The following is a 27,440-nucleotide window of genomic DNA, read 5'->3' on the forward strand; positions in this document are numbered from 1 at the left end:
GCAGAGATTGGACCCTGAAGTTCTCTCATGCAAACTTAGTAATAGGGGGCCTAGGGCTTTTAGATGAAAGGGGCAGGGAATTTAAAGGGATTAGTGCCCTGTGGGGTTTTGTCAAGGCTTTACTGCAAGTTCATGCAGTGGGGAGTTGTTACCTGCTTGTGTGAGAATAAGAGGGTCATGTCATCCCTCATTCTCTCCCTTTTCTGCGGGCAAGGGTGAGGCGGGATACTGTTCTTATGAATTCTGGTTTTGTGTGCCTAATTTTTGCCTGGTACTGAATAAGGATCTTAAATGACTAATTCCAGCTCTAGGCATACTTTTGAGCTAAGCACCACTTTTGGCTGTGTCTAAATAATTCATGTTTATCCAGCCCTTAAGACTGTAAAGCAAATGCTTTGCTGGGTCATCTTTGCTAATCTGCTGCAAAGCAGAAATCAAATGGTCTTTTTCATCAGAGGTGGTTTTTACCCCATCCAAGATTTTACCAGCCCACCAGCTAGTGTAGCACAGGTAAATTCAGAAAGTTTGAACATGAGTTTTCTCCAAAGTGATACAGTGATTTTTCTGAGTTTTGCGTGAGAACTTATGTGGTTTTGACAGTTTTTAATATAAAAATAAAATACGTGATTTTTGTGGTTTGGTGATAATTTTAGTGATCCAGAACCCAAAACAATTGCATATTGTACAAGGATAAACATTTAACAAAAAAATTCCTTCCTGTTTGTCCTAGCTCTGCATTCATTTAAACCACTTCAACTTATTTTAACAAGTGGAACTGATTTTTTCAGATGAGTGACTGTCCTCCTGAAAACCGAGATGTTCCTGCTTGTAAAACATTCTTGCCTGCTGACATTAAAAACTTAATATCTAATGAAAGGATGGGGGTGGTGGTTTTTTTTGCTGCTGAGTGTTTATCTGCAATTAAAATATCCCAATTTAAATGCCAACTTAAAATGTAAGCATTCATTACAACTGTATAACAGATTATCAGACTACCAGTGGGGATTCTTAGAAAAATCCATTTAAAACAAGCATATTTTAGTTTCTCTATGTCTGTGTGTTTTCAGCTGAAAAGAATAATTCCTTTAATATCTCTTGTGTTTCACCACTATGACTAGATATATAATTTCTGGACATAGTTTCATAACTCATCACGTGACTGGCCACATAATTTCTTCAAAGGGAGGAAATCCTAAAAAAGATGGAAGGTTAATTTTATAAATGATACCTCTACTTTCTGTGGTTAAGATCCATTCAGGCAGTCACAGTATGTAGCAAAATGTGCTAGAGATCATTTCCTTTAGACGTTTATCTGGTGTTAGAATTGTATTATAAACATGGGATATTTCACCTTAACTGCAGGATGAAAATAATGTATTCTCAGAATCTATCCTGTTCCTTCATAGGTGACCCGGAGCCCTTTAGAGCTAAATTATTAAGGTGTATATGTGTAAATCGATACATATAGGAGAAATTCTTCTAAATTATTATTCTGTAGTTGAGTTCTGGTACAAAACGGTTCTGCTCCTCAGATACATCAATTGCACCCTTTGAGGGCAACATTAAAAGGTAATTCAGGAACCAAAACCACAGAGGGGTAAAAGTGGCTGGTGACAGCTTGCAAAAGGAAGCAGTGAACACAATGGATAGAGCCAGAAATAAATCCCACGTGGGTTTTCAAGGGAAAATCCGGTCTAGAAGAGGATCCTGTTTCTGGAGTAGGGCAATTCTCAGCTCAGCCTGCCCCTGCTTTGGCTGTGCCAGTGGAGGTCTGGGGGGAGTCTGAGAGCCCAGTGATGTCAGGCCATGAGTTGAGTGCAGCAGTCAGAGCCCTTTGATGTGAACTGACTCTGGGTAAGGTTCTAACTCTGCTGAGGTGGCAGTTCCTCTTTCTGTGTTTAATGGAAGGAGCTCATTTTGGCTGTGGCTGGAAATTTCTGCCCAGCCTGTTAGCAGCAGGCACTGGGGGTTTACAGCTATTTTTTAGATAACCATAGGAAGAGTGTTGCAAGCAATAAACAAAGAATGGGCAGCTTTTGCAGGCAGTGGGGTGGAAGGTTTTCTCCACGCCTTTGTATCTCAGTTGTCACTGTAGCCTGACATGTTTTAGCTGACATTTCACAGCACAGCTGCCCTGTAGTCTGGAACTGAATAGCTTTTTGCTTCAGTGCACTGTTGAGACAGTAGAGCAACTCATGGCTGCCCCAGCCAGATGATTGTGAGTAAATCTACTAGTTGTTCAGGAATGGAAAATTAAGAAAAACAAGGAAGAAAGCTTGAGAATGAGATGAGATACAAGAGCAAAGGAGCTGGCTTTGTGGTTAGTTTTCTTCCCATAGCAAGAAAATAACCTTCACTGACAAATAGCCTTAACTCCCTGAATTTGGCTGGCTTTTTTCAGTAAATCACAGTTACTGCTGTAAATTGTTAATTTACTTTTCTTTTCCTTTTGTTAATTTAATTTATTTCAGCAGACCTTTTCTTGGGACAAAGGGATAGCTTTTGTTGCACAATTGGTTTTAAAGTGAATGGGAGTTTGTCACTAGTGGTACTTTGGTCCTGCTGAAGTAGGACTCCTCTTGTCTGAGTGGAGCAAAGGCAGCAGTGGTTTGGCATGCCTGGAGTGCACATCAGCTCATGTACCAGCTGAACAGTACAGGCAGGCAAGAGGCATGGTCTAACCCTCTAAGAAATGGGCTTAATTGCAGCACAGCATTTTTGTGTCCAAATCAAACAGAAAGTGCAGAAAGAAGCAGGGATCTCACTAAACATCTTGTCTCAAATGGTGCATGCAGGCTCTTTCATGGTGGAGATGGGTGGCTGATGAGCTGCCAGCAATGCTTGTGCTCGAGACTCTCTAAACATGGGCTTCAGTTGCAAATTCCTTATGCCAGAGACACATTGCCTAGTATGCAGAGTGCTTGGGTGGAGCACTCATCTCCTCTGCTCTCAGCATCACTGCTGCTCGGTTGAATACTGGCAAGGAGATGAACAGAAGCAGGCAGCCTTCTTGGAAGAAGCCTCCTTAAAGGGAAGTGATGCTTGTTTGACTAGTGCTGAATTTTTAAGCTATAAATTTTAGAGTATAAGCTTCAGTCTGCAGAATCCCACTAATAAAGTCACATGCTTCCCTATAAGAAAAATGTCTTATGGGTTTTATATGTAAACACTGTCTCCCTATGAAACATGAAATTGATGCAACAGTACTTGAATAAATCTCTCTTAGATAGGCACAAGGTTTTACTGTTGCGCTCTTCCTCTTTTTCTAAGGAGAGATGGGAGTTCCAGCCCCAAGTAATAAAGTGAATTTGATATATCCTTTAGAAAACCAAGTCCTGAGCTCTGCCTCATGTGTTCTTGAGCAGGTGCCCATTTATATATTTATAGAGACTGGATATCAGTGAATACAGTCTGAGGCTGTCCTTGGCTACAGCTGTGTTGCCCAGAATTTGGTGTAATGCCATATATTCTTTTACAGTTTTGAATTAAGTATTGTGGAAATAGCCTTCTCTGAAGAAAGCATGTGTTTATATTATTTTTTTCTTTTTCTTGCTGTTTGTTTATTAAGCAACACTGTCTAGTAGGGGAGCAGTATGGTTGCTCAAGCAAACAGTCTGTCTATTTAGTCTTCAGCACCTAAACATGCAGATTTGATTTACAGTCTTACAGCTTTATTCTCCTTTCCAGTTCCTGCTTTGGTTCCACAGTAATGCATCCCTGTCTGTGAGCACCCCAAGACGTGCTGTTTATGACAGCTGACTATGGGTGTATCCCATGACATTTGTTATTTGCATTTGTTATGCTTGGGAATCCTTGAAATCACAGTCTCAGTGCAGGTTAGCATTACCCAGCTGTTATCGATAGGTGATATTCATGAGCTCTGTGAGTTTCTATTGCATAATGGAATGGAGAAATCCTGTGAGAATCTGAAGAGATGGATGTGGTTAGTGGGTTAGTGAAAACTTTGATAATCCTGTTAGGCTGGGTAGCATAGTGACACATGGTAGTGTTAAGGCAGTAGGACTAATACATTACTGTAAAGCTGGAACTGCATGTGACATTGCTGGTTTGAAATCTTTACCTTTTCTCAGGTAATGATCAGGTGTAAGAATATTGTTCCCTCAGCTTCATGTTCTCAATCTACATGTCAATTCTACCCCAAGTTTCACACTGGGATTATGGAAACTAGAAATTTAACACAAAATCAATTTATAATAATAATACTTTATCTTAAAAAAATTAAGGATTAATCATTTCTATATGTTGGTCATCTACTGCATGGGAGTCATGAGCACCTTGTTCCAGATTTGTGCAGCTCAGAGCAAGGTCATAGCAACTCATCCAAGAACTGCTGAAGGCTGCTGACCATCTCAGGACCATAAATAAGTACTTAGAACATCATGGGCTGTGGCAATGTCCTGAATGGGAATATACAACATCAACAAATGTTATTAAAGAAAGAAGTCCCTGCTATAGAGTGAGGTGAATAGTGCTGTATGGTGAATCAGCAGAAGACAATTGATGATATGTGTCAAGAATGCATGTACGAGAAGTTAGTTATGCCAGGGCTTCTTAGAAAAGGTCGTAAAGAAGGGACCATAATTATGATTGGCTTGGTGAAGGAGGGTTAAGAGGGCAGAACTGACAGTTTATTGCAACTGCTTAGAAAAATATGTTGAGATACATTGTAATGGTGTGACATAGTAGGAACATCCTGTCAAAAACATAATCTGGTAAGATTTTTGTAAAGTATCTGGGTACAGCCCTCTGGAGTTCGCTAGGGTCCTCACTGAATGGGGTTGAAACTGTAGTTTGACAATTTGAATATCACTATGGGTGTACTGGAAGGTAGATGTAGAGACCAAGTGTGGGAGATGTTGCTTGCCTTTTCAATAGAAAAAAAGTGATGATGCTCCCCACTAAGCATGGAATTGGTATGAATTGCTGTAATTGCTGTGATTCAGAGCTGGGCAGTTCCAGATGGGGGAAAATAATCTTATTTTACAGTCAGTAGGCAGGATATGGAAAATTCTGGGTCCTGCATAGCTGTATCTTGGCTGTCTTCCACATCAGTAGTATTTTGCATTGCTGTGTATGCTGTTAACACCTTGGTATATATGAACAGTGTGGTCACAATATAGCTGCTTGGGGAACTATAACTTTAAACTGGGTAAAATTTTTGCATGTGATTTCCACTGAGTGGGGTTTTGGTTGTTTTCTTTTTTCTGATAGAAGATGATTAACTAGAGTAGAAAGGCAGGAAGATAAAAGGGGCATACCTCTTCTCTTATTCTCCTCTGCAGTTAACAACATACTTGCTTTTTAGGTGTATGGTATTAGAATAGGATGTGAAAGTAATACAGAAGATATCTTAGAAAGAGATTTCCATGTATTTGTACTACAGCCTCCAAAAATGTTCAGCAAACCTGGCAGCTTCTCTGCTGCCATTGGTATTGCTGCCACATTGAGGGGGTGGCCCTGCAATATGGGCCAGGGACAGCAACATTTCAATAGATCTGACATGCAAATTGTGATCACAGCATTTGGAGCTCTGCTCACACCTGTAGTTAAAAGGCAGCATAAATGAAAATGGAAAACACTGCAATAAAAAGACTCTGCTTTGTATTAGACCTCAACTAAAATAACTTTCAATTACCTATAAGATTAGTGGGCCTTTAATAGATTTTATACTCTGTTCAGTTTTTATCCTGAGGGGGTTTAACGTTGAACTAACACATTATTAATTGCTAGGGACCCCTTCAAGCAGCCAAAGACATCTTCTTCACAGATGAAGACATCTTCACTGTTACTCTCATTCCTATTTGAAGAATTCCTGGAATATAAACTTTATAGTCTAGCCCTTTATAATGCTTTTCCTTTAGCAAAGAGGAAACCCTTCAGAATTTTTTGCAGCCTTACTTCACATTTTAATATTCCTCTGTCCTACATAACATGCAACCCATGGGCTGTGTGGAATTGTGGCAGCTTATGAATGATTGAATGAGATGATATGCAGGAAAATTTAATTCCCTTCATGGGATCCTGTATCACCTTTCAAGAACTGCTGCTTAAATGTGTTCCTGGATTGATGAGAAAAGTCTCAGGTGTGCCCAGCCTCTTGTTTGGCTGGGGAGTGTAAGTGCAATCCCATCTGCAAACAGTAATTACAACTCTCAGAAGATTTTAAATGGCATAAATTATCCATAGTTTCAGCTTCCTTGACAACATGGAATGAAATGCTGGGGTTTGTGTGTGACCAACTGAGCAGTGGCATAAATGACTTCCTGATGATTTTTTTAATGTGATTTTTCACATGTAATATAAGGAGTTTTGGCCAAGTGGAGCTTTGGCAAGAGGCTGTGGCAGTAACCTCCCAAACTGCCAAGTGAGTTTTGACAGGGCTTATCTGGCAAATCTGCAGCGTCTACAGAAGTGTTTTCAGGCCAGTTGCATGAGTAGATCTTGGGTTGAGCAAATTAGCTGATAAAATGGATTTTGAAGGTTGCTGTGTTACACTGAGAGGTCTTTGCCATGGACAAAAAAAGTGATAAATAGCTTTCCATTAAACAAATGCCAGCCACAAACTGTAAGTCAGCCAGCAGGGAGGTATAACTACTGGACAGTTGATAATTTCTCTCCTGAGAGAAAGAATGTCACATTAAGAAAGCTGAAGTTTGATCATCCACAGGCTACTTGGAATCTAACACTGGCACACGAAGCAGTTGTCAGGCTTTGTGGTTTCTTGGTTTGGTTGGGTTTTTTTCAATTCTGAAAAGTTAAAGCCCTTGCTGGCAAAGCCTGTCCTAGTATGCACTCTGTCCATCAGACCAAAAGTCTGACTTTCACCTCCTTTCAGGCTTTCTCTTTACTTCAGAATACCTGCAGCTGCCCTTCAGTCTGTGGCTCTCAGTGAGCTGAGCTGAGCTCTTCTGCACCTTCTGTAGCACCCATGGACTCTTTCCCCTGATTGATGTAATGCATTCAGCTGTGGCAGAGGTTACTGAAAGAGTACTGAAAGTCCAGTTTTAGTGTCAGAGCAATGTAAACTTTTATATTATCAGTAAATAATTCCAAAATTCTCCTTACTGTTGGCAATTGCTTTAAGAGTGAAGGAATGTCTTGGATGTAATTACATTATCAGGGTTTGATTAGTTCAGCTTAGCCAATCAACTATGTAATACTTTTTATCTGTGGAGCAGTTATTTAGTTAACTGGCCACATGTTTTGTCTTGTAACATTTTTAATGTCCAGCTGAACCTGTGAGAGTCAGAGTAGCACTTATTTTACTGGCATTTTAAATTGTTGAGATACACTGAAGTGGAAGATAAGCTAAATGTTACTTCTGTCCGGAAGAATATTGTAGAGGTGAGTTGTTCACTGGAAGTGGCAGCAAGACAGCCCTTAATGTGGTTACACTTTTGCTAGGATGTCAGGAGTTTTTTTATTGTAGTGAAACTCTGAGTGGATGGCAATGTCTTTCTTGCAGCTGAAAAGATAATTAATTCTGAATTACCGTGCATTGAGGCAGTACATTGCACTGCTGAAATGCGAATTGCTGCCTACAGAACAGGAATACCTGTGCTGCTCAGGTCATTCTGCATCAGCTTCTGCTGATGGATCACCATCTGAGCTCCATTCCTGAAATAATTATTGCTTCACCACTGAAGCATGTCAGACTCCTGAGAGCAAACTCGGTAATGTTTCTGCAGCACTCAGCTGTTAACTGTTTTTGTAACTCACAGACCAAAAACTGTAGGTTGCCTATGGAGGTTCATTGGCATCAATCTTCTTTTGTGTTAGGGTTATAAAGCAGGGTTAGGGTTATTAGGGTTATTTCATTCATTTTGTATAACCTACTGAGAAAACTGTAAAGGACAGGAAAAAGGTTCTCCTGGCAGTTCCAGAGAACACATTACTGGAGACAGTAAGTAGTTTTCTCCATTGCTCATTTGCTAGTGGAGAGATGATTGGCTGAACAAGCGCCAGACATGGAAGTGGTAATCATTAAACAAGCAAATCCACCAGTTGTGCTCTCCAAAAAAAATCATGACAGAACATACTTCCCAGTCCTGAGAGATGCTAAGTCCCCTGTGCAGAGGGAGGGAGTTATACTTGCTGCTGTGGGATGAGAGTGCTCAGCACCTGACAGAATCTCACATTGTCAAATGCAGAATTTGTGCCTCTGGGCGTGGGAACTGGGATCTGCAAATTTCTCTCCTATCTGCAGAGCTATTCAGACACAACATTATGAATGTCCAGAGTAGCAGATAGTGGTTAACAGTTTTTGAAAATGGGCCAGAAGTTGCTGTTGTCTCCCTAAGGTTTTTTTGAGATATATTCCTTTCTGTTCCAGCAGCTGATAAAGTAACTCTCTAAATTAATCACTTTAGTTAATTTGTAGATTCTCTCTAGTCAATCAACTACCTAGCAAGGAAAATTTTTTTTTATGTATTTGTTATTGCAACTGGGTTTTTTCTTCTTTCTTTTTTAGGTGAACATGTTTGTGGAAGGATTCCATGATGCTATTCTTCTTTATGCTCTAGCTTTACAGGAAGTCCTGAAGATTGGTTTCAGTAAGAGAGATGGGGAAAAAATAGTTCAACAAACCCGGAACAGAACATATGAAGGTAAGAATTAATATGGAATTCTAGCTTTCAAAGTAAAAGAACTTCAGGTCTTTGTTCTGTGCAAAGTAAAGACTAATGCCTATTCCACTCCTAAGAGAGAGGAAAGCAACTGTATGAAACCATGTGTATCTTTAAGGCTGGCTCACATATCTCACCAGTCTGACTTTTTTTTGCACCAACTGTTGAGGTCTTGACTCAGTTCAAAAAACTCTTAAAAATTTAATGACCCTCACTGATGTTGTAAAGAAATACCAATAATTTTCTCAAGCTCCTTATTTGTTTTTGAAAAGATTACAGCTGCTCAATTTGCTCACGTTAATCTATTAGCTCTGAGATTGCCTCATTTTTTCCATTTCACTTTTTTATCTTGAAAGTCTGGGAATGGATATAAGCAAGCAGGTGCCAGAGTTGGGGTTATTTTGTGTTTCTCAATGGGATTCCTTTGGGCCCTAGAAGGATTTCCCCCAGCCTCCCTCCAGGAGCCTTATGTATTGTCTCAGAGGCAGCAGCTGAACAGCACTGAGCCTTTCTGTGCCTAATCCTTGAGGATGCAATTCTGCAGTGCAACTGGCACTTGTGTGCCACCTTGCTGATGCAAAGCAATGCAAAGGCTTTAGCCAGGTAAGAATTGCAATAAAGAAACTGAAGATTATTGGTTTTATCTGTCATCTATTAAAATATTTCCATCTGTCTCATATAGTAGTCCAACCATTTGATGTAGGACTGGCAAGATTTCCTGTGGAAATGCCAGAGAGAAAGAAACATTTCCCGTAGATAAAAAGCAAACATCATCTGAGTGTGTAAGAAAAACCTCAGTGGCCAGATTCTAAGCTCTAAGAACACATTGGACATAGTGTGGGAAGGCAAGAAGGGCAGCAGCTCCAAACCAATTTTCTGTTCTCAAATTGTGGTGTGAACAAAAGACAAAAGGATACTCAGGGCAGCTTAAGAGAACACTTAATCACATTAAAGCAAGGGATTGCTTTAAATTATCATGGTTGCAATCACCCCATAAGCAGCCCTGCACCATCTGTAGGTTGTGCTTGTCATCTCACTATATCTCTTCATATGTGTGGCTCCCCAAAACACTGTTTTAAAAGGGAAGGAATCTAATGTGTAAGGATTTGCCTCTCTGTTTGTGCTGTGCATGAGCAGATGCCCCAGCACAGCCTATGTCTTCTCTGCTCCTGTTCCTGTGCTCCAGGAAGCCACCAACTGGTGTGCCCATCTATCCTTTGTAGTACCATGTGCTCCACGTGGGCTACATAGTTGATTCTCACAGCTTGCTTGTACAACCTGGCAGGAGGAAAAAATCCTCTCTTTCCCCACTTGTGAAAACCAGATTGTTGCTAGTGGCTGACCTGTTTCATCTATGCTGAAAATGTAGCTGACTTGGGCTGTGAGGATGCAGCTGGTCAAAATTCTTGTAGGTCATATGCTTTTTCCTTCCTGTGACAGTACTTTTCTGGACATAAAATAGATTTTGAAAGAGGTCTTTAACTTTGTGTCTTGCAGTCCACTCCTTTAAGGAAGATCATGTCCCTTTATCCTGCCTGTGAGCCCCTCTTTACAGTGGGTGCAGCATCACAGAGCATGGTTCATGCGCACCCATCAGGTTCTGCTGCAGGACCGAAGCTTTGTAATTCCCTTTGACTTTTGCAGGCCTTGATAATGAGAACTCTAGTTTCACTAATGACATTAATTTAACTTCTGACATGTAGATACCTGATTGTTTGGGCACCTCAATTTACAGCCTGCTCTGACTTATCAGGACTCCCAAAAGAATGTAGATGCTGCTTCCTGCAGAATTCCATCTGCCTGTGACAGCTGCACAGACATTATGGGCTTAGGAAAGGATAAGGCTGAGGTGATCAAAGGATTTCTTAGTGGTTGGGTTGTTAGACAGCATGGTATAACTTCAGGGCACATCTGGTGGAGAATATTTGCTGTTCATTGGCATTTCCTCTGAAAAAATAGCAAATTTTTTGTATGTAGGTATGTCACATAAAAGAACAGAAATAAAGCTGAGATAAAATCATTCCATCTTCATGCAAATGCAATTCTTCATTAAGGTTGTTTCGAATTTCCCTATCTCTATTTCTTAAGGAAATTGCAGGAAATGTCAATTTTTCAAATTCTTATTTCTGATTCAGATGAAAAATTGAAAACTTAGTCTTTACTACTGAAAAAAAAAATCCCATAGGAACTCCAAGTTTCAATTTCAGTACCTATTTGCAAAAACTGACTTTTTGTTTTCTTAGGTCACAAAAGTATCTATTCCAATTAGCACTCCCTGTCAGATCCGGAATCCAAATTGATGTGTAAGCAGGGATGTCACAGTTCTTCAGAGTGGACTCTTCTTTCAGTGTCTCACAGTCAAGTGATTATTACACACATTTGATTTCCTGCAGTAATTGAATTGACAACTGCTTGATTACTGTGTTGTTATAATGAAATAGATGCTTGACAATAGATGCTTTGATTTTGAAAACCACAGTAAGCTGAAATATTCCTGACATCACTAAATCTGAACAGATACAGAATAAATGGAGGTGTGTTAAGTCTGTTGTATGCTCACTATCACTAGGAACGTTGGGGGAAAATTATGCTCTGAATATCTGCCCTCTCTTTTCTGATTGACTGTCACTGAGAGCCTGAATCTCCATGGCTTTGTGCCTGGTCTAGGCATGTAGTTGGTGTAACATGGATGTACAATGATGCTTGTTTGCCTTGCACAGGTGTAAATGGTTATGTTTGTTATCAGGCAGTGGAGGATCACATTTGAGAATATCTGAGATGAAAAAGTGTATCAGCAGTCTCAAGATGTCTTCGCCATAGTTAATTAATATTGTTTAATGTAAATTAACTATGGTGGATTGATTTTATGGATGGATTTTAAGAACCTGTTTGAGTTACATCTTGAGAATTTGAAGCCAAGCTTTTTTGTACCCAAGGACATACATTTAAAGAGGTTTATTGATTCCAAGGATGTGTTAATTTTCCATGACAGATCAAACAAGTTGTCCCAGTGAGGCGGTGCAGTTTCTATCCTTGGAGATTTTGGAGAGTTGATTAAACCTTGAGCATCCTTGTGGCTGATGCTGCTCTGAGCTGGAGGTTGGGCTCAAGATCTCCAAAGCCCCTTCAAACTTGAGATATCCTATGAATCAATGAGTCCAAGTTTCCCCAAAGTTTTCTAGAAATTGTAAAACAAGGAAGTGGAATGGGACTCTAAGAATGTAAACTAAACTGCATGTATTATATACTTAATCTTGTGTAGGTGAATGCAGGGCTCAATGCATGTGTAGTGCACGTGGTGCCCCTTGTCTGTGCCATCTCCAGTATCCCATTAGGTGGAAATAACATTGGACTGGTTGTATGGGTGCAGCAGTCCCTTCAGCCTGTGGAATCTAGGTCTGTGCCTCTGTGTCCTCTGCGGCGCATGAGCTGCACTCTCTTTATTGAGGCATCATCAGATATTTCAAGATTAGGCTCTCTGTAAATAATTCACATTAAATATATTTGTGGTTTAGTCTTACATGCTTGTTTTTGGATTAGATTTTTCTCACATATTCTCCAGTCTCACACATTTAATATTTAAAAAGGAGCAATGTTAAGAATTCAGGAATGCAGACATTGAGATGAAATTACAATTTCTTCTGGAATGCCAACAAAAATGCAGGGAGACTGATGAGATTTCCTGTCATATCAGTCTGTAAAAACCTGTCCACTCTTTTTGTGTTTTGCTTGGAAAGGCTTAGTATTTTAACTAATTAATCTTCTGATTCCTCACATGCCATTCTTTAGGCATTGCAGGGCAGGTGTCCATTGATGCCAATGGAGACAGATATGGGGATTTCTCTGTGATTGGAATGACAGACCCGGAGGCAGGCACACAGGAGGTAAGGAAACAAACACCATTGCAATTGGCCACTGATGAATTAGTAATTCAGTGTAAAGCAACATGATATCATCTCTTTACTTGGTGGCTTAATCTTATCAACTTAAAGACCAAACTGTTTCTGTAAAATAGCTATCTTGGAGTAGTTATAATAAGTTTTTTAAACTTTCTTCTTTTCTGTAACAATACAACTTCACATGATGCTAGCTTTTAATTAAAGAGTGAATTCTCACAAGCTGGCTAAGAACTGCTAATTTTGAATATGAGAAATTATTGTTTAAAAATTAGCATGGCCTTTTATTTATTGGTGGGAAGAAAGATTACTCTTACAGCAACAGTGATCCACAAGTTGTCGTCATGTATTAACACAGCAAGTACAGGTATTTAAATCTTGTGCTATGGTCAGCCACAAACAGGAGGGCAGACCTTGCCTGGCCTTATTTGTCAGGCTGCCATTCCTGAGTGCCTTCTTTTCAGTGTTTAAGAAACATTTTAATCAGATGATTCCATATACACCAGATAGGTTATTCCACTGGACACAGAAGGAGTGGAAGAGATGGACTGTGAAAAAGTCTGTGAGAAACAGCACCAGCTGCACACAGAGAATAGCATGTCTGGGCTGAGTTTATTAATACATGCAGTGCCCTAAGTCCAGCTGCAGTGTAATGCTTTTGTTAGTTGCAAAATCAGCATCAGCCTGGGCTTTGCTGGTCTCCCCGATTTCAACAAGCTCAAACAAAAAGTAGTAGTGTCTGAGCTGGACATTTGAAGGTGTGGTTTAGAATCCAGTGAAGTTACATTGTTGTTAGTACTGCAACAGAGACAAATTCAAAGAGCTCATTTAAAATTGTGAGGATGTCTCATGTGTTGGAGTGTGAAAAAATGATTGAAAAACTACACCAGTAAGCTGCAGTTGCTCCCAGGGGCAGAAGGAAGACAAAATGGTTGGGTTAACTCTGCTGTGAACAACCTGTGTTTCTTCTGTTTGTTCAGCCCAGTAGTTTTTATCTCACTTATCAATTTAACTTCCCTCTCTTACCCTTCTTCCATTCCTCTTTCACTTGCAGTTTAAACTACCTTTTTAAAAAATGTTACATTTATTCATTTAACATATTGTGGAATTTTCTTCTGTTTTATTAGGTACATAAATATACATGCAATTAACGTTTTACAAGTGACTACTTACTACTTTTGTCTGCCACATAATTTCTACCCTCATGCCTCTCTCTAAAAACATTTATTCTTTGATAACTTGCTCTATTCATCTGGATGATTTTTTCTGTGTACAAGAATGTTTCTCAGCTGAATTATGCCAGATGAATGGGTGTTTGGGCTGTTTTCCTAGGTCTGTTCACAGATTTTAAGCTGGAAGAAAACCTAGATTTCCTAGTTTGACCTCTGCTATATTAAACACAGGCAGATTTCTTAACCTTTATGGAGCCTGTAGTTTACACATGACAAAAGCTCGTTCTGTAACAGGCATCTATTTTTCCTTTAGAGACACTGAAAGAACAGGGATTGGTTTGCTGGTGCCCTCAATGTTTGTTCCACAGATGAACCACTCCTGCTCTTCAAAAATCTATATCCTTCTTCTGATCTGAATCCATATGGTTCCTGCTTATAGCTTTTTGTTCTTATAACATTCTGCTTATTTTCTTATTTAGTAGGTCTTGGGTAGAGGCCTCACCTGCTCCTGCTTGATAAATTACACAATCTCTTAATAAATAACCTGATGCCTGTGAATGGTCTCTATTTTTTCCAGTTTACTGATTTTGCCCTAATTTTTGGGCATATGTTGAACACATTCATTCTTCAAAGGATTTACGTCCCATTTGCAACTGTGAGAGTAGGAGTCTTTAGTGTAAAATACACCTTTGTGTAATTAACCAGAGAAAACATTCTTTAAAGTCATTGGCTTCAAAATGAAATTCAGGTGAAAAATTTGAAGAGGCTATCCATGCCTTGAATTCTAAACCTAGTGTATTAATATCTGGGTTTTATCTGTGGTAGGACAAATAGATCTGTTGATGTGCTTCTGCCATTGCTTCTGACTACTTCAGTAGTATGGCACAGTGTATGGTCTTGCTGCTGTACATAGAAGTTTTAGACATACTGCTCCAGTAGATTTAACATAGGTTACCTTGAATAAAGCCTGAAAATGCTGAAGACAGGACTGAAATTCTGAAGTGCCTTTATGATTGGTATGAAAAAATACTACCATACTACAAGAATAATGCATACAAAAATATCAGCAACTGCAGAAATACAAGATTTGAAGGTTATAACTTAACATAATGAAATACTTCTGAATTCTGCTAAAACAGAAAGCTCCAGCCTGGAGTGTGTAATTGAGAGTCTCAGCACTTGAAGTGCTTGAATTCCTGGAAGCACAGAAGGGGTTAAATTGGGAGAGAGAGGCCTTAAAGATCATCCAGTTCCAACTCCCCTGCCATAGACAAGTAGTCCTTCCACTGGACCTCTCGGATTGCTCTGAGCTCCACCCAGCCTGGCCTTGAACATTTCCAGGGTTGTTGAAGCTATAACCACAGCTTCTTTCTGCAACCTGTGCCAGTGCCTCACCACCCTCAGTGCAAAGAATTTATGCCTAACATCTAATCTAAATATCTCCTCTTTTAGTTCAAATCTGTTGCCCTTGTCCTGTCACTACCTGCCTGTGATAAAGTTGTTCTGCTTCTATGTTATAAGCCCTCTTGAAGTACTGAAAGGCTGCAGTGAGATCTCCTCAGAGCCTTCTCTTTTCAAGGTTGAACAATTCCAGCTCTGTCAGCCTTTCCTCACAGCAGAGGTGCTCCATCCCTCTGATCATCTTGATGGCCTCCTCTGGATTTGCTCCAACAGGTCCTTGTCCCACCTGTGCTGGGACCCCAGAGCTGGATGCAGAGCTCCAGGTGGGTCTCACCAGGGCAGAGCAGAGGGGCCAAATCCCCTCCCTCTCCTGCTGCCCACGGGGCTCTGGATGCAGCCCAGGACACGTTTGGCTCTCTGGGCTGTGAGTGCCATGGCTGGGGCATGTCCAGCCTCTCACCCACCAGCACCCCCAAGTCCTTCAGGGCAGGGCTGCTCTGGGTCTGTTCATGCCCAGTCTGGACTCATGTCTAGCTACTGATGCTTTCACTTAGCTGAGTGACAATCCTGAGCACTCAACTCACTGAGGAGCAATTTAATAAAAGCCCAGGGAGAGTAGGAGGAATATTCAGAAGGTTAAAAAGCTTTTGTAAACTGGGTTTATATAAAAGAGGGCAGAATCAGATAAGAGCATGTGAATATGTAAAGCAGTGTTTCAGAAAGGAAGAGTTTCTATGACCATTGACAATTTGGTGACAAGTGATGGATAATTACAAAAGAAGAATTTTATGTTACATACTAGGGAAAACAAGTGGCAGTAAGGCTAGCTAAATTCCACAATAATTGGTACAGAAATTGTCAAGTCTTCATCTTTGAAGGCTTTCATGAGCAGATTAGATAAACATCCGTCAGGAATGCTTTTGTTCAGCTGATTCTGCACTAGGGCAGGGCATGCACTACATTACCTCCCACAGACTCCTTCAGCCCTCTTCTCTAGGTTCAACATCATGCTGCAGGAGTTGAGTGAGTGATGCTTCTCTCCTGTTTGTTTCACTTCCCTAAGTTGATAGGGAAATCTTTTCATCCCTTTCTTGTTTTGCCTAGGTGATCGGGGACTACTATGGAAAGCAGGGGCGATTTGAAATTCGATCGAATGTGAAATTCCCATGGAACCATGGCAGGCTGCGGCTAGATGAAAGCCGAGTTTCAGAGCACACAAACAATACACCGTGTAAATCATGTAAGTTTAGTCACTTAATGTTTCTGTGCTAGCTCCAAAGAGAAGAATCTATGAGTTGCTGCAACATAATGGGCCATATTAAATTGTTTAGCACAGTTGTCCACCTGAGACATAGTGCGTGTCTCTCTCTCCCGACTGCTTGGGAGGTTAAAGTCTGGCAGCCGTGGGTAGTACATGGTCTGAATCACTTCCCTGAACTTAAACCTAACAGTAATTATGCACAGGCTAGAGCCTTGGAGGCTTTAGGTCTTTACAGGGGCCGTTTAGCCTGGAAGAGGGATGTAACTGAAACCCCAGTAGAGAAAAATCACACTGATAATTAGCAGCTGTGCTGGTGGGAGCACTGTTCTCCTAGTGCAGAATGATTTTTCAGTGTTAAGAGAAGGCACTGTGAGGGGCTCAGTAGGCTGAGGAGAAGTGAAGACAGTTGAATGGGGTGACATCTGTGAATTCAGAAGGCTGGGACTACCCTCGACAGGGCAGGTGTCCATTCTTTCCAGCTCACTGACATCTCAGACCATGTTGTGTGAGTAGGACATTGCAAGGAGATTGGGGTGGGAGGATACTTGTGTCTCAGTGACAAAGGGTGGTCTTAACTTTTCACAGGAGATAAATTGCTAGTCCTGCAGTGAAAAGCAAACTCCAGCCCAATAACTCTTGAGTCCTTGAAAGACTGATGTGAACACAGACCATCTGTGGTTAGCATAGTGTAGCTATGCTTCCTTCTGTACAGACAGAATCCCACTGAAGGGTCAAAAAAGAAGGAACAGAAGAGAGCAGCTTCATTTCCTTCTCTGTTCTTTTCCATAAACTTGGGTGGGAATGGAAATAGACTACATGCACCTGAAAATTCCATAGTTTTTCAGGAGCCCTGCACTTCCCAGAACCAGTCCCTCTTTGGGCTCCCCTTCAGCCACTGTCCCTGTTCTGCCTCTGTTGAGATTTGAAGCAAGTTGAAAGTCATATGGCTTTGACTTGAAACAACATATCTTCAGGAAATAAGAAAAAAATGGAGGAACTGTTGGAAAATCATAGTCATTTTAATAAAACCCGGGTGATAGAGGGTTATGATTCTAATCCAGGTGAGGTGAGTTTGCTATGTTACAGTGACTCAAGGCATATTCCATGCTGATTCCCATTATGGGCATCAGTGTAACCCTAGTCAGTGTTATGATTCAGACCAAGCTGTCCAGGCCAGTTTCCTAACAATATTCCCTTGTGTCACATCTCCAGAACTGCGTCTTCATCTGACACTGATTTGAGAGCTTTTTCAACCCCAGGGAAAACAAGGACAAAAATGTAAACATGCAGACACTGGAACAGGTTCCCATGGAGCCCCGAGTTCTGAAAGGCTTTAGTTATTATCTAATGTTAAACACTAATTTCATAATTGTGTGTATTTTTCTGTAAGTGAGTGCTGATAGTTCTCAATATAAACTCTGATTGTAAATTTTTCCCCTTTTCAAGCAGGTGGTCTAGGAGAATCAGCAGTTACAGGAATAGTTGTGGGTGCCTTGCTTGGAGCGGGATTGCTAATGGCTTTTTACTTCTTCAGGTTAGTCTAATTCATTTAATAGTCTGTAAACTTTTTATTTGTCATCCAAACTTCTCAGCTCCTGGCAGAACATCCTTGATGGGAGACAGAGAGGCACCATAACAATGTGTGGTAACATTTTCACCAGAGACAGTGAACACACTTGATTGTCCTTTTATGTTTATCCAAATAATTTTATTGACTTGGGTCTTCATCCTTGTAACTAGTTACATCTCTAAGTAATGTTACTCATGGAAGTAATTCCAGTGAGTTCCAGACATTCACAGTTGCTTCAGTAAAATGCCCTGGCCTTGAAAGCTGCCTTTGTTTGGTGCTCTTTGCCAGCACAGTTGTGCAGGCTGTGTTCTGCAAGAGATTTATATCATTTGCCTGGTATTGAATGGAATTGTACTGCAGAACAGAAAGAGATTTCTGTTTTGGTGTAAGAGAGCATTTGGATTCCAAAGCTGTGCATTTAACTTAATAAGCTGAGGTCAGTGCAGGGTGATCAGCATTTTATTCGTGTTTAAGTAGAGTAATTCTTACACTGCTAGTCAGCAAATGTAAAGTCTTGATAATTGATCCTATACTGATGGAATAAATTAGTTACACATGTTCAGCACCTTATGTATATAGTAATTTATCCTCCTGCTAAGGAAAAGCCAGATAGCAGAATAGAATTAACCTCTGCATACAAAAATCAAATAATTCTATCCAATAAAAAATAACTGTTTATAAAAAATGTTAGCAAAATAAAACAAGCAAAGCCTGTTTCAATTCGCCAGGACACTTTCAAAGATTTCAAAGAAGCAAGCTTATTCATCAGGTACTTAAAAACAAAATTCTGCAGAGTGATTTTATTCTTGCATGTATTCAGTGCTTATATAGTATGTTGTTTGGGTTTGAGATAATATTAATTTGGCTTGGTCTGAATAAAGATGGTCTTTAAAAGAAAAAGAGAATAAAAATCTGTCTTTATATTTTATGTCAACAGAGATTCTTGCAGCTTACATAGATTCTCAACCAGAGATGAAAGTTGTTAGGTGTGAGTTGTTGTCCCATTGCTGATACTGGGAAGTAATTGGTATGTAAGGACAAGAAATAACAAATATCCTGGGCTGGTATAAACCTATGCAAAGTATCATTATAAGAAGAGAACTTAAACTCCTAGTTATCTGACACAAAGATTTGAACTGGAAATCCATGTGAGCAAAGGGGGGTGTCTGTAGAAGTAGATGTAATACACATGAGCTCAACACTCAGTCTTTTTATGTATGGGCAAAGGGCAGAAATGAGCACTTTTCTTCTGTGCAGTTCATGTCATCTTCATGTAAAAGCTAAACCAGGTCTCTTAGAAGTGTCTGTTTCTCAGTTTACTGAAGAAAGTTGTGGGTGCTGTCAGATAGATCTATGTGTTGGAGATGTCTAGAGACCTGTGGATGAATTTTACTCTGGAGATCCGATTGCAATTGCTGAAAGCAGGAGCAGGGACAACCTCCTTATTCCACCATTAGAATAAATATCTGAAACCTAAAAAATCAGGGTGTGTGGGTCAGATTTTCAGAAACTATAGGTTTAGCAATTGTGTGCCTGGAAGTAATTTGTACTTCGTAATTTGTGTACCTGGAAGTAATCTGTGCCGTTTAAGCTATAAATGTACCCTTCTGATTAACTTTCATCTGGATCTGTAATTGTCCCAAACAAGCATGCAAATACAGTTTTGAGTGTGCATGCAAACTGTTAAAAGGTTTTGGGGGTAGTTCTGATAGGTAGCTTTGACCAGATTTTAGCTTAAACTCCTTTATATCTAAAATCTGGACCTGTTGTTCTGCATGAGCTACTACTGTGTGTGCTCTGACCCATGGAAAGGTCTGACTAGAAAATACATAAAGAAGGTAAACAACACTTTTTTTCAAGTTATTTTGATCTTACTGATACAGACAGAAGTATTGAGGGAATATTTTCAGAACTTTTAGTTTGCCACTTTCTATTCAGCCATACTGCTTGAATCAAAACCTTGGTGCGATGAAAATATTTCTTCCACTGCTGCATACAAAGCTGTGACTCCTGCTACCTGTGCTGGTGGAGCAGGGCTTTCCTTGGCATACAAGGTTTTTGCCATGCATCTCCAACAGCAGTACAAGCACATGGGGCTGGAGTGAAAAATTTTTCCTGAAACTGAGTAGAAGCATAAATGTATAAAATGTAAATGTAAATCATCTGATGGTTTTGAGGGGGAGAGATTTGGATAGTAAAGGGGAAACTAAAAGGCAGTCAGAGGGTTTGTTTGACGTACAAAGTAACATAGCAGAATTCTTCAAAAGGCCCTAGAGGAAGACACACAGGAAGAGCTGTGTCTGATACATGAGCATTTGTGTTTATTTCTTATCTGTCTTCTACATCCCTCTTCTTACTTCATCATGTTACCTCCTCTGACATTACAAACATAGTAGCTTTCTCAGAGGGAAATGGGAAGATTAGTTAGTTAATACATGGTTTCAGTGAGAAAAGCAGCTGAATAGTCAGATCTGTTGTTTGAACTCTCCAGAAAGTTCCCCTCCACCCAGCACACTGAAAAGAAATTTGCTTTGATCAATATAAAGCTGTGATGTGACACAGTTCACATGACACTTCACAAAAACTCCTAATCACTTAGATCAGAAATTTTCAAAGAAGCAAATGTCCAAGCCTTAGTGCTTTGAGACTGCCATGTAGAAATTAACAGGCATTCTTGAGCCTGGGTAAAATGTTCTGAGGCAAACTACTTTAATCTTTGACCAGGGTTTCACATTCTGCCACGTTTCATTTTTCAAATGGCACCCAGCTGTCCCCTACAGGCATTCTTCATAAGGGAAGTCTGTTAGCCTGTAGCTGGAGAAGGATTTCTCATTCTGTTCCTCTCCTTTCATGCAGAAAGAAATACAGAATAACTATTGAGAGACGAACTCGACAGGAGGACTGTAACATGGGGAAACATCGGCAGTTACGTGAAGACTCCATTAGATCTCATTTTTCTGCTGCATAAAGAAGAAGATGAAAAAGAATCCCATTCTTCCTAGGGAAAAGGAAAAAAATAGAGAAAAGGACACAGCCAAAGACATCAGTGTACAAAGAAGAGGCTCTTGAAGAACTCACTCTTTCAAGCAGTAATTTTGTCTTAATTTCTTTCAGAAGCTCAGGAATGATTTACTAATCACGTTATGCCGCATGGCCTTTCATCTCATGAGAAAAGAAAATTATGCAGTTTGATGTTATAGGATGTACTTATTAAGGCTAGAAGATCTTGGTTTAGTTGATGGGGAATGCCTCCATTGTTTGTTCTTTTTTTTTTTTTTTTTTTTAAATACTACCACCTCCTTCCATATTTGCATCTCACCCATGGGTATCAAATATGGTTTCAGAGGCACAGGTGCTGGTTGCTGTCAAAGAGGAAAAAGGAATATGTTTGGGGTATGATCCTGCATCACTAAATCACTGACATTGATAACAGGGGATATGAAAATTGGTGTACGGGCCTTAGTTCTGGGAGGGAACTGGCACTTGGTTGTAATTAATTACACTGAGAAAGTCAGGCAGGTGGAAACACACAAACCATTCTTTCCTTGTTTGTGTGGTGTCACAGTCAAAAGCACTGTTTCTCCTTCTTAGCTGGTGGGACTTTGGAAAAATTCCAGTGAAGGATGAGGAGTTCCACACACGTGAAACAGTGGCAGAGAAGACAATCAGGTCTCTAGAGAGGACTGATTAATTTCTCAGTCTTACATGTGCTTCGTCAGACTCTTTTTTTGTCCACTGCTGACTTTTCAGAGAGGCAGATGTAGTCCATGTCAAGCCTGCTCCTGTTCCCACTGAAGTCAATGGCAAAATCCCATTAACTTCAGTGAGCACAGGACTGCATCCATAACTGTAAATATGAAAGTGTTTGTATAGCTGATGCAATTCAAAAGGGGATTTTTTGTGTGTGTGTAAAAATGACATTCCATGCTACCATTTTATTTTTTAGTATATTTTTAATCTTGTATTTTTCTATTAAAGTATCTATTTTTGCTTTGGTAGGATTAAAGATTACGGAAGAGGATGTTTTGAAGACATATTTTTATGATAGGAGTAATATGCAGGGAAAGCCAACAGCTGTAAATACATTTTAGAACCAGTATTTAGGGGAGGAGAAATTACTTTGTGGATGGTAATAGACTTTTTGTCCCACTTTTTTTCTCCAGGCATGTGCAACCTTCAAATACTTAAACAACACAAATGCAGTTAGTGAATTGTCTATGTGATGATCACCCTGATGCTGTAAATAATGCATTTTTCACATGTTAAAGAGTCCTATAGAAGTCAGTGAGATTTTACTAGCCACGTCTTTGCAATTAAACACCCAAGAAACTACCTTCAGGAATTGTGTTAAAACGGTATTTGATGCTGACTTTAATCCTGCTGCCGTCAGTATCCCTGGATTTTTTTGCCATTTATTTTACCAGGAGCAAAATTGAATCTGTGTCAAATTAGCTACTGACAGGTTATTTTATACTAGATAAAGGAGAGCTTTGCACTTTCTAGTCAATAAATGGAAATGAACAATACTTTAAATGTGGTGAAAAAGACCCATAAAAGTATTGTCAGTGGGGATACAGAGCTATGACTATGGTTCTAAGAGTCCATGAAATATTTTGGTTTATTCTATTCTGATTACATAAGCAAAGCTTTCTGGTTTCAGCAGTTCTAGTCAGACTTGAACGCTAATCTCAAAACTGGCCCTGAAAAGCCGAATACCAATTCTGAGAAACCTCTTTGGGATACCTGGGAGAGAAGAGCAAAAACTTTCTGTGTCTGCTTTCTGCCAGCTTTTATTTGTTGTTGGACATGATTTTTTCCTTATATTTCACTTTATTCATAGCATATGGAAGGTTCATCACCTGCCCTTGTGATATACTGTCCTATGTCCCAGGCAACCAGAGAGCAAATCTTCCTGACTGTCAGGGCAGCTGCAGTACAGCAAGTTGATTTCCAGCATCCCATTTCCCAGTCTGGGCCTGTGTGAGTTCTGCAAAGGTGCTTTAGCCAAAGCAGCGCTGATCAGTGGACAGTTTTCTGAAGTATTCTCCTTATTTCATGGGCACCAAAGAAGAATGATATTCTCTTTATATCATGGGCACCAGAAGTAGGCTAGAGCAGCATTCTTTATGATATGGACTTGGGGAAGAAAAAGAAAAAAGACTTCCTGGTTAGTTTCTGGCTTTTTTTTTTTTTTTTTTTTTTTTTTTTTTTTTTTTTTTTTTTTTTTTTTTTTTTCCTAAGCAGTTGAGTTTGTCTAGCCCCTCGGCATGCTTAAGGTTTGGGATTTTTTTTTTTCTAGATACTTTCCAGAGCAGTTTTGATCTAGTTCTGGTTTTACAAATAGGCCTTTCAGTATTTTGACTTTCTTTTACCCATTTGACTACTCTTTTGACTACTCCCATTTGACTACTTTTTCTGCCACAGAAAAAAAGGCAAGAAAAATTTTTAAATGTGTAGAGAAAAGAGGGTATGATTTGAAACATAGGCTTTTTTGGAAATTATTTTTGTTGTGACTTGCTTTGCAGTATGAACTAGTACTCAAACAGTGGCTAGTTTGGACTCAAGACAATTGTGTAGATGTGGATTTTTCCTGGGCCACGCACAATTGAGTCACACCAGAAGATGGGAGATCTGGCTGGGACAATAAATTTTCATGACAGTTTATTTATTATGTAATTTTATGATACCTATTAAAAAAGTATAGTGAAAGGTCACTCTTTAATAATAATAAAAAAAATAATTCTGATCCTTTATGCAGGGTTTTGAATCATGACTTTGGGAAGTGTTCCTGTAAGAGGTCCGTTGGTGGGATGCTGACCTAGTCTTGGCCAAAAGTGTGCATCCCAGCACTCCCCAAGAAAGGTGAACCTTCTTTGCACCTTAGAGCATTTTAGATCAATGGGCTTTAATGTTTGCAAACCAATGCACACAAATGTATGTGTTTTTCCCAGGGGAGTGTGAAGATCATTTCAGACATTTCACATAAGTAGATTCCTCTATAGCATAAATAAACTTGTTCTTCTTAGCTGCCTTTCATGGGCCCCTTGCTAATAGTTCCCAAGTCTTCCATGGACCATAGATCAGAAGCTGCCTTGAGTTTAGATTATTCAGCAGAGAGATTCTTTACTGGCTAATGCACTTTTCCCTTCTGGTTCGTCTGCATTAGCTCAATGCCACAATGTTTAGGCTCTGAACTCTGTAAGGGAATGTCTAATCAAAATAATAATAATTGATTATCAAAAGAGGTTTCAAAACCTACATTTTTGGCTTCAACAAGTTTCCCATATTACAAACATACATCTGTATTACACAGAAGCACAAGGAGACCCTTGACTCAGCTCAGCACTTCAGAACACACTTAAAGTATGCTCAACTTCAGCTTCTAAGTGCTTTGCTCACTTGGGACCAAAGGGCTGAACCAGAGGGAGATTTGCCATCTACTTGAATTTAAGAAAGGCTGGCTGTGTAGGCCATATTTATTGCTAAATCTTACAGTTGTGCAGGTTAAATTGAAATTGAACTAGTGGCTTCCTACTCTGTCGAAGTTTGAGAAATTCTGCTAATTCAGTATTCATTAAAATTACTATCAGTGGTCAGCTTAATATCTGGTTCATCTTGGAATGCTCTTCCTAAGGGTTCTATGGACAGTTTTCCTGCCTTTTTGCACTCGTAACTCCAGCACTCAGGCTTCTACTACAAGTGACAAAGATGAAGCAGAACTTTCAAAAGTATCTGTGATTTACTTTCCTGAAACCCACAGCTTCAGAGTCAGATGTCTAGGTGCTTTGTCCTGGGTCACTGGTAGTTCGAAACTTTTGTTTCAGATGGACAGTTTGTGTGTTCTGAATTGTCTGTGACTACCACCATCACCAGTTAATTTCCAGTTCCTCCTCTAGTGTGCTTCATTGAAGACCACACCCAGCTGAGTTCTGAAAACATTGTCTTTGCTAAAACTTGTGATTGAGTGTGATTGAGAGCACCTTGGAAGACTGTAGCCAGAATTCAGTTTATTAAAGAGTTGTATTAATTAATTTCTGAAAATAAACCATGTTGATCTATTTTCAATTTGTTCTTAAGCAATGTGCCATTGCATTATTGGAAGTATTTTGTTGGGGTTTTTCAGTTGAGAGTTATTAAGGTGTAGCTAATGCTTTGAAAACATTTGTGCTGGACAAAATAAAGAGTGTTCTCCCTGACAACATGTTTTACTGGGAGGTTGATCTCTGATTCATTTTTTGGCTTGGAAATACAATCACACATTAAGCTGACAAAAAACTCCGCTTACTGATTCAGTGGAAGTAAATTTGGACCCTCAATGAGTGTCTTCAGGCTTGAAGCAGTTCAGGGTGAGTTTCTCAGCTTTGCAATAGAACAGGCTGCATCAGCCTTAGCTGACCTTGGCTCCAGTGAGGTTTTCACCTCATGAATGCCATAATGCTCCTGGAAAGCCAAGAATAGACATCAAAGACAGGAAGCTAATAGCCCTGGTCATAAATTTCTTTGGCAATTCAGTCCACCTTTTCTGGAGCTCGACAGTTCCACATCCTTCACTGCCCTTCTCTGTGCTTCAGAGTGTAGCCTTGTGGGCATTCTGGTTCTTTCAGCAAAGCAGTTAAGGTTATTTTTCCTCATTTTCTCCAACAGTAGAATGAAGTGTCTTTAATTACCCATTTCTTCTCACAGTCTTTTGTCTAAGTTCAGAAGTACTTTGAAAAGAAGACAGCCATTTTCCATCATTTAGTCAGAAATGCTCCTTCACTGTGTGTGTTGGCTTTTGTGTAATTTCAGACATGTTTCATTGCTGAACACTGCTCAGTTGTCAACACATCTCATGTTGGCCCGTGGCCACACCAGCCGCCATCAGAGTTCTAGACCTGGAACTACCTGTTGGAGTTTTTTTAATCTTTCTTTTAATCCTTCTACAAAATGATGTCAAGTCTAGCAATCAACCTTCCCCACAGCAGGACACATGGGAACAGAAATACCAGTTTCTAATGGTACATTACCTTTTCTGTCGGTAACACCTCCTAGTAACTCACCCTCACAACAGTGAGCTGTAAAGGGACAAATTTCAAAGTGCATGTTTTGTAGGAGTCTTTTTTTAGCCCTTTTTAGAAACAAAGAAACATAGGCGTTGCTCTTGGAATTCATTTTTAAGGACATGCTGGGAAAAGTTTTGCTTTCAGTTATGTTGTGTGTTTGTCACCTCTCCGTCCCTCCCTTTCCTTCTTGCTGTTGAAAGCACAAAAAGATTTGTGTGTGTGTGAAACCTTCCAAAAGAAAGAATGGAAGAGTATGCACTGTGAATATCCCTGCTTAGAGGCAGAAATTAATTCAGATGGCTTGAGGGCTGAATTGTTTTCCATTCTCAGATACCTTTTAACATCTGAGCTCTGAGACTGATGAAAAACGGTTGTTGAAATTAAAACAAATAGCAGTTTGTGAGAGACCTCAAGACCTGGCTGTCTGCAGGTCAGCAAGCTGTGCAGCAGACATTGAGTGTCTGTTCTCCTCTAAAGAATAACAGCAGAAAGCCTAGGCACTGTGGTTTGCTCCAGTGAAGCTAAAGTCTGTCATAAATGCAGCTCCCCCTATATCTCACACATAGAGGAAGAAAGGAAAAAGGTTAATGACTTTTTATGGAGTTACTGCTGGTTTTAAATAAGATGATAAGGGTGCCACAGTTTTGAGGCTTTCTTGGATTAGTGTGTAATTGTGCCCAGTGTATCACTATATAGACTTTTATTATGCCATTACTTCTCCCAGAATTTACCTTCTAGAAGTTCCTAACTGACATAAAACAAATTTACAGCCAAAAAATAAAAAAAAACTAGCAAAAAGGAGAGGCTTACAGTTCCCTCAAAATTTCTCACTAACCACTCAATTAATATTCTGCATTAAAGACAAACTACTTGGAATAACCTGACACATAAAATTTGTATGTTAAGCTATATTCAAAAATGTTACGTGGATTCATTACATGAAAAATCTTTGAAAGGTTAAAATCCACTCTGTGTGAGCTCTTCCTTGGTGTTTCTGTCACATGAATGTTTCTAGAGGACACTTGAGCAAGCGGCAAAAATGTATCAGAATTGGTATTTAAAAAAACCCCAAACAACTATTTCAGGGGTTTATTTTGTAATGTCAACTGGTATGCACAGGGAACAACAATTCTGCCCCCCATGCCCCAACAACTAACAGAGGTTTCACTGATGTTGTGCATCAGCCGCAGGCACAAGGAGCTCTGCCGCACTGCTTCCTACCCCGCCATGGTCTGGACTTCTCTTTCTCTCAGAAAAGGGGGTTTTTACTGTGCAGGTCTGTAAGTGCTGAGGAAACTTGGAGAGGCAGGATGAAAGCAATGAGTAGAATTTGCTGTGTTTCTTGTTCATAGGGTGCAACAATCAAAAACTAACAGGACTAAGGAGAGACACAGTAGACAGAAACTTTGTCCCTTTTTTATGGTAATGGTGTTCCCTATTAATGGAAAAATAC

At 39.8% G+C, this 27,440-nt stretch overlaps 1 protein-coding gene across 1 annotated transcript in view; it reads left to right on the forward strand.

Moving 5' to 3' along the window:
• The window catches only part of NPR3 (natriuretic peptide receptor 3), a gene marked incomplete at its 5' end in the record, with an annotated part of 44,454 nt that extends 17,643 nt beyond the window's left edge, over window positions 1–26,811 (forward strand). The window contains 5 exons of the mRNA XM_083883079.1: window positions 8,492–8,627; window positions 12,435–12,529; window positions 16,219–16,354; window positions 17,822–17,909; window positions 20,802–26,811. Coding sequence (XP_083739205.1) covers window positions 8,492–8,627; window positions 12,435–12,529; window positions 16,219–16,354; window positions 17,822–17,909; window positions 20,802–20,913 — 567 coding nt within the window. The 3' untranslated portion in view covers window positions 20,914–26,811. The remainder of the gene's footprint in view (window positions 1–8,491; window positions 8,628–12,434; window positions 12,530–16,218; window positions 16,355–17,821; window positions 17,910–20,801) is intronic.
• Between the last annotated feature and the right edge of the window lie 629 nt (window positions 26,812–27,440).

The sequence above is a fragment of the Zosterops lateralis genome (assembly GCF_965231275.1).
Source record: "Zosterops lateralis genome assembly, chromosome: Z".
In the NCBI taxonomy this organism is placed as follows: domain Eukaryota; kingdom Metazoa; phylum Chordata; class Aves; order Passeriformes; family Zosteropidae; genus Zosterops; species Zosterops lateralis.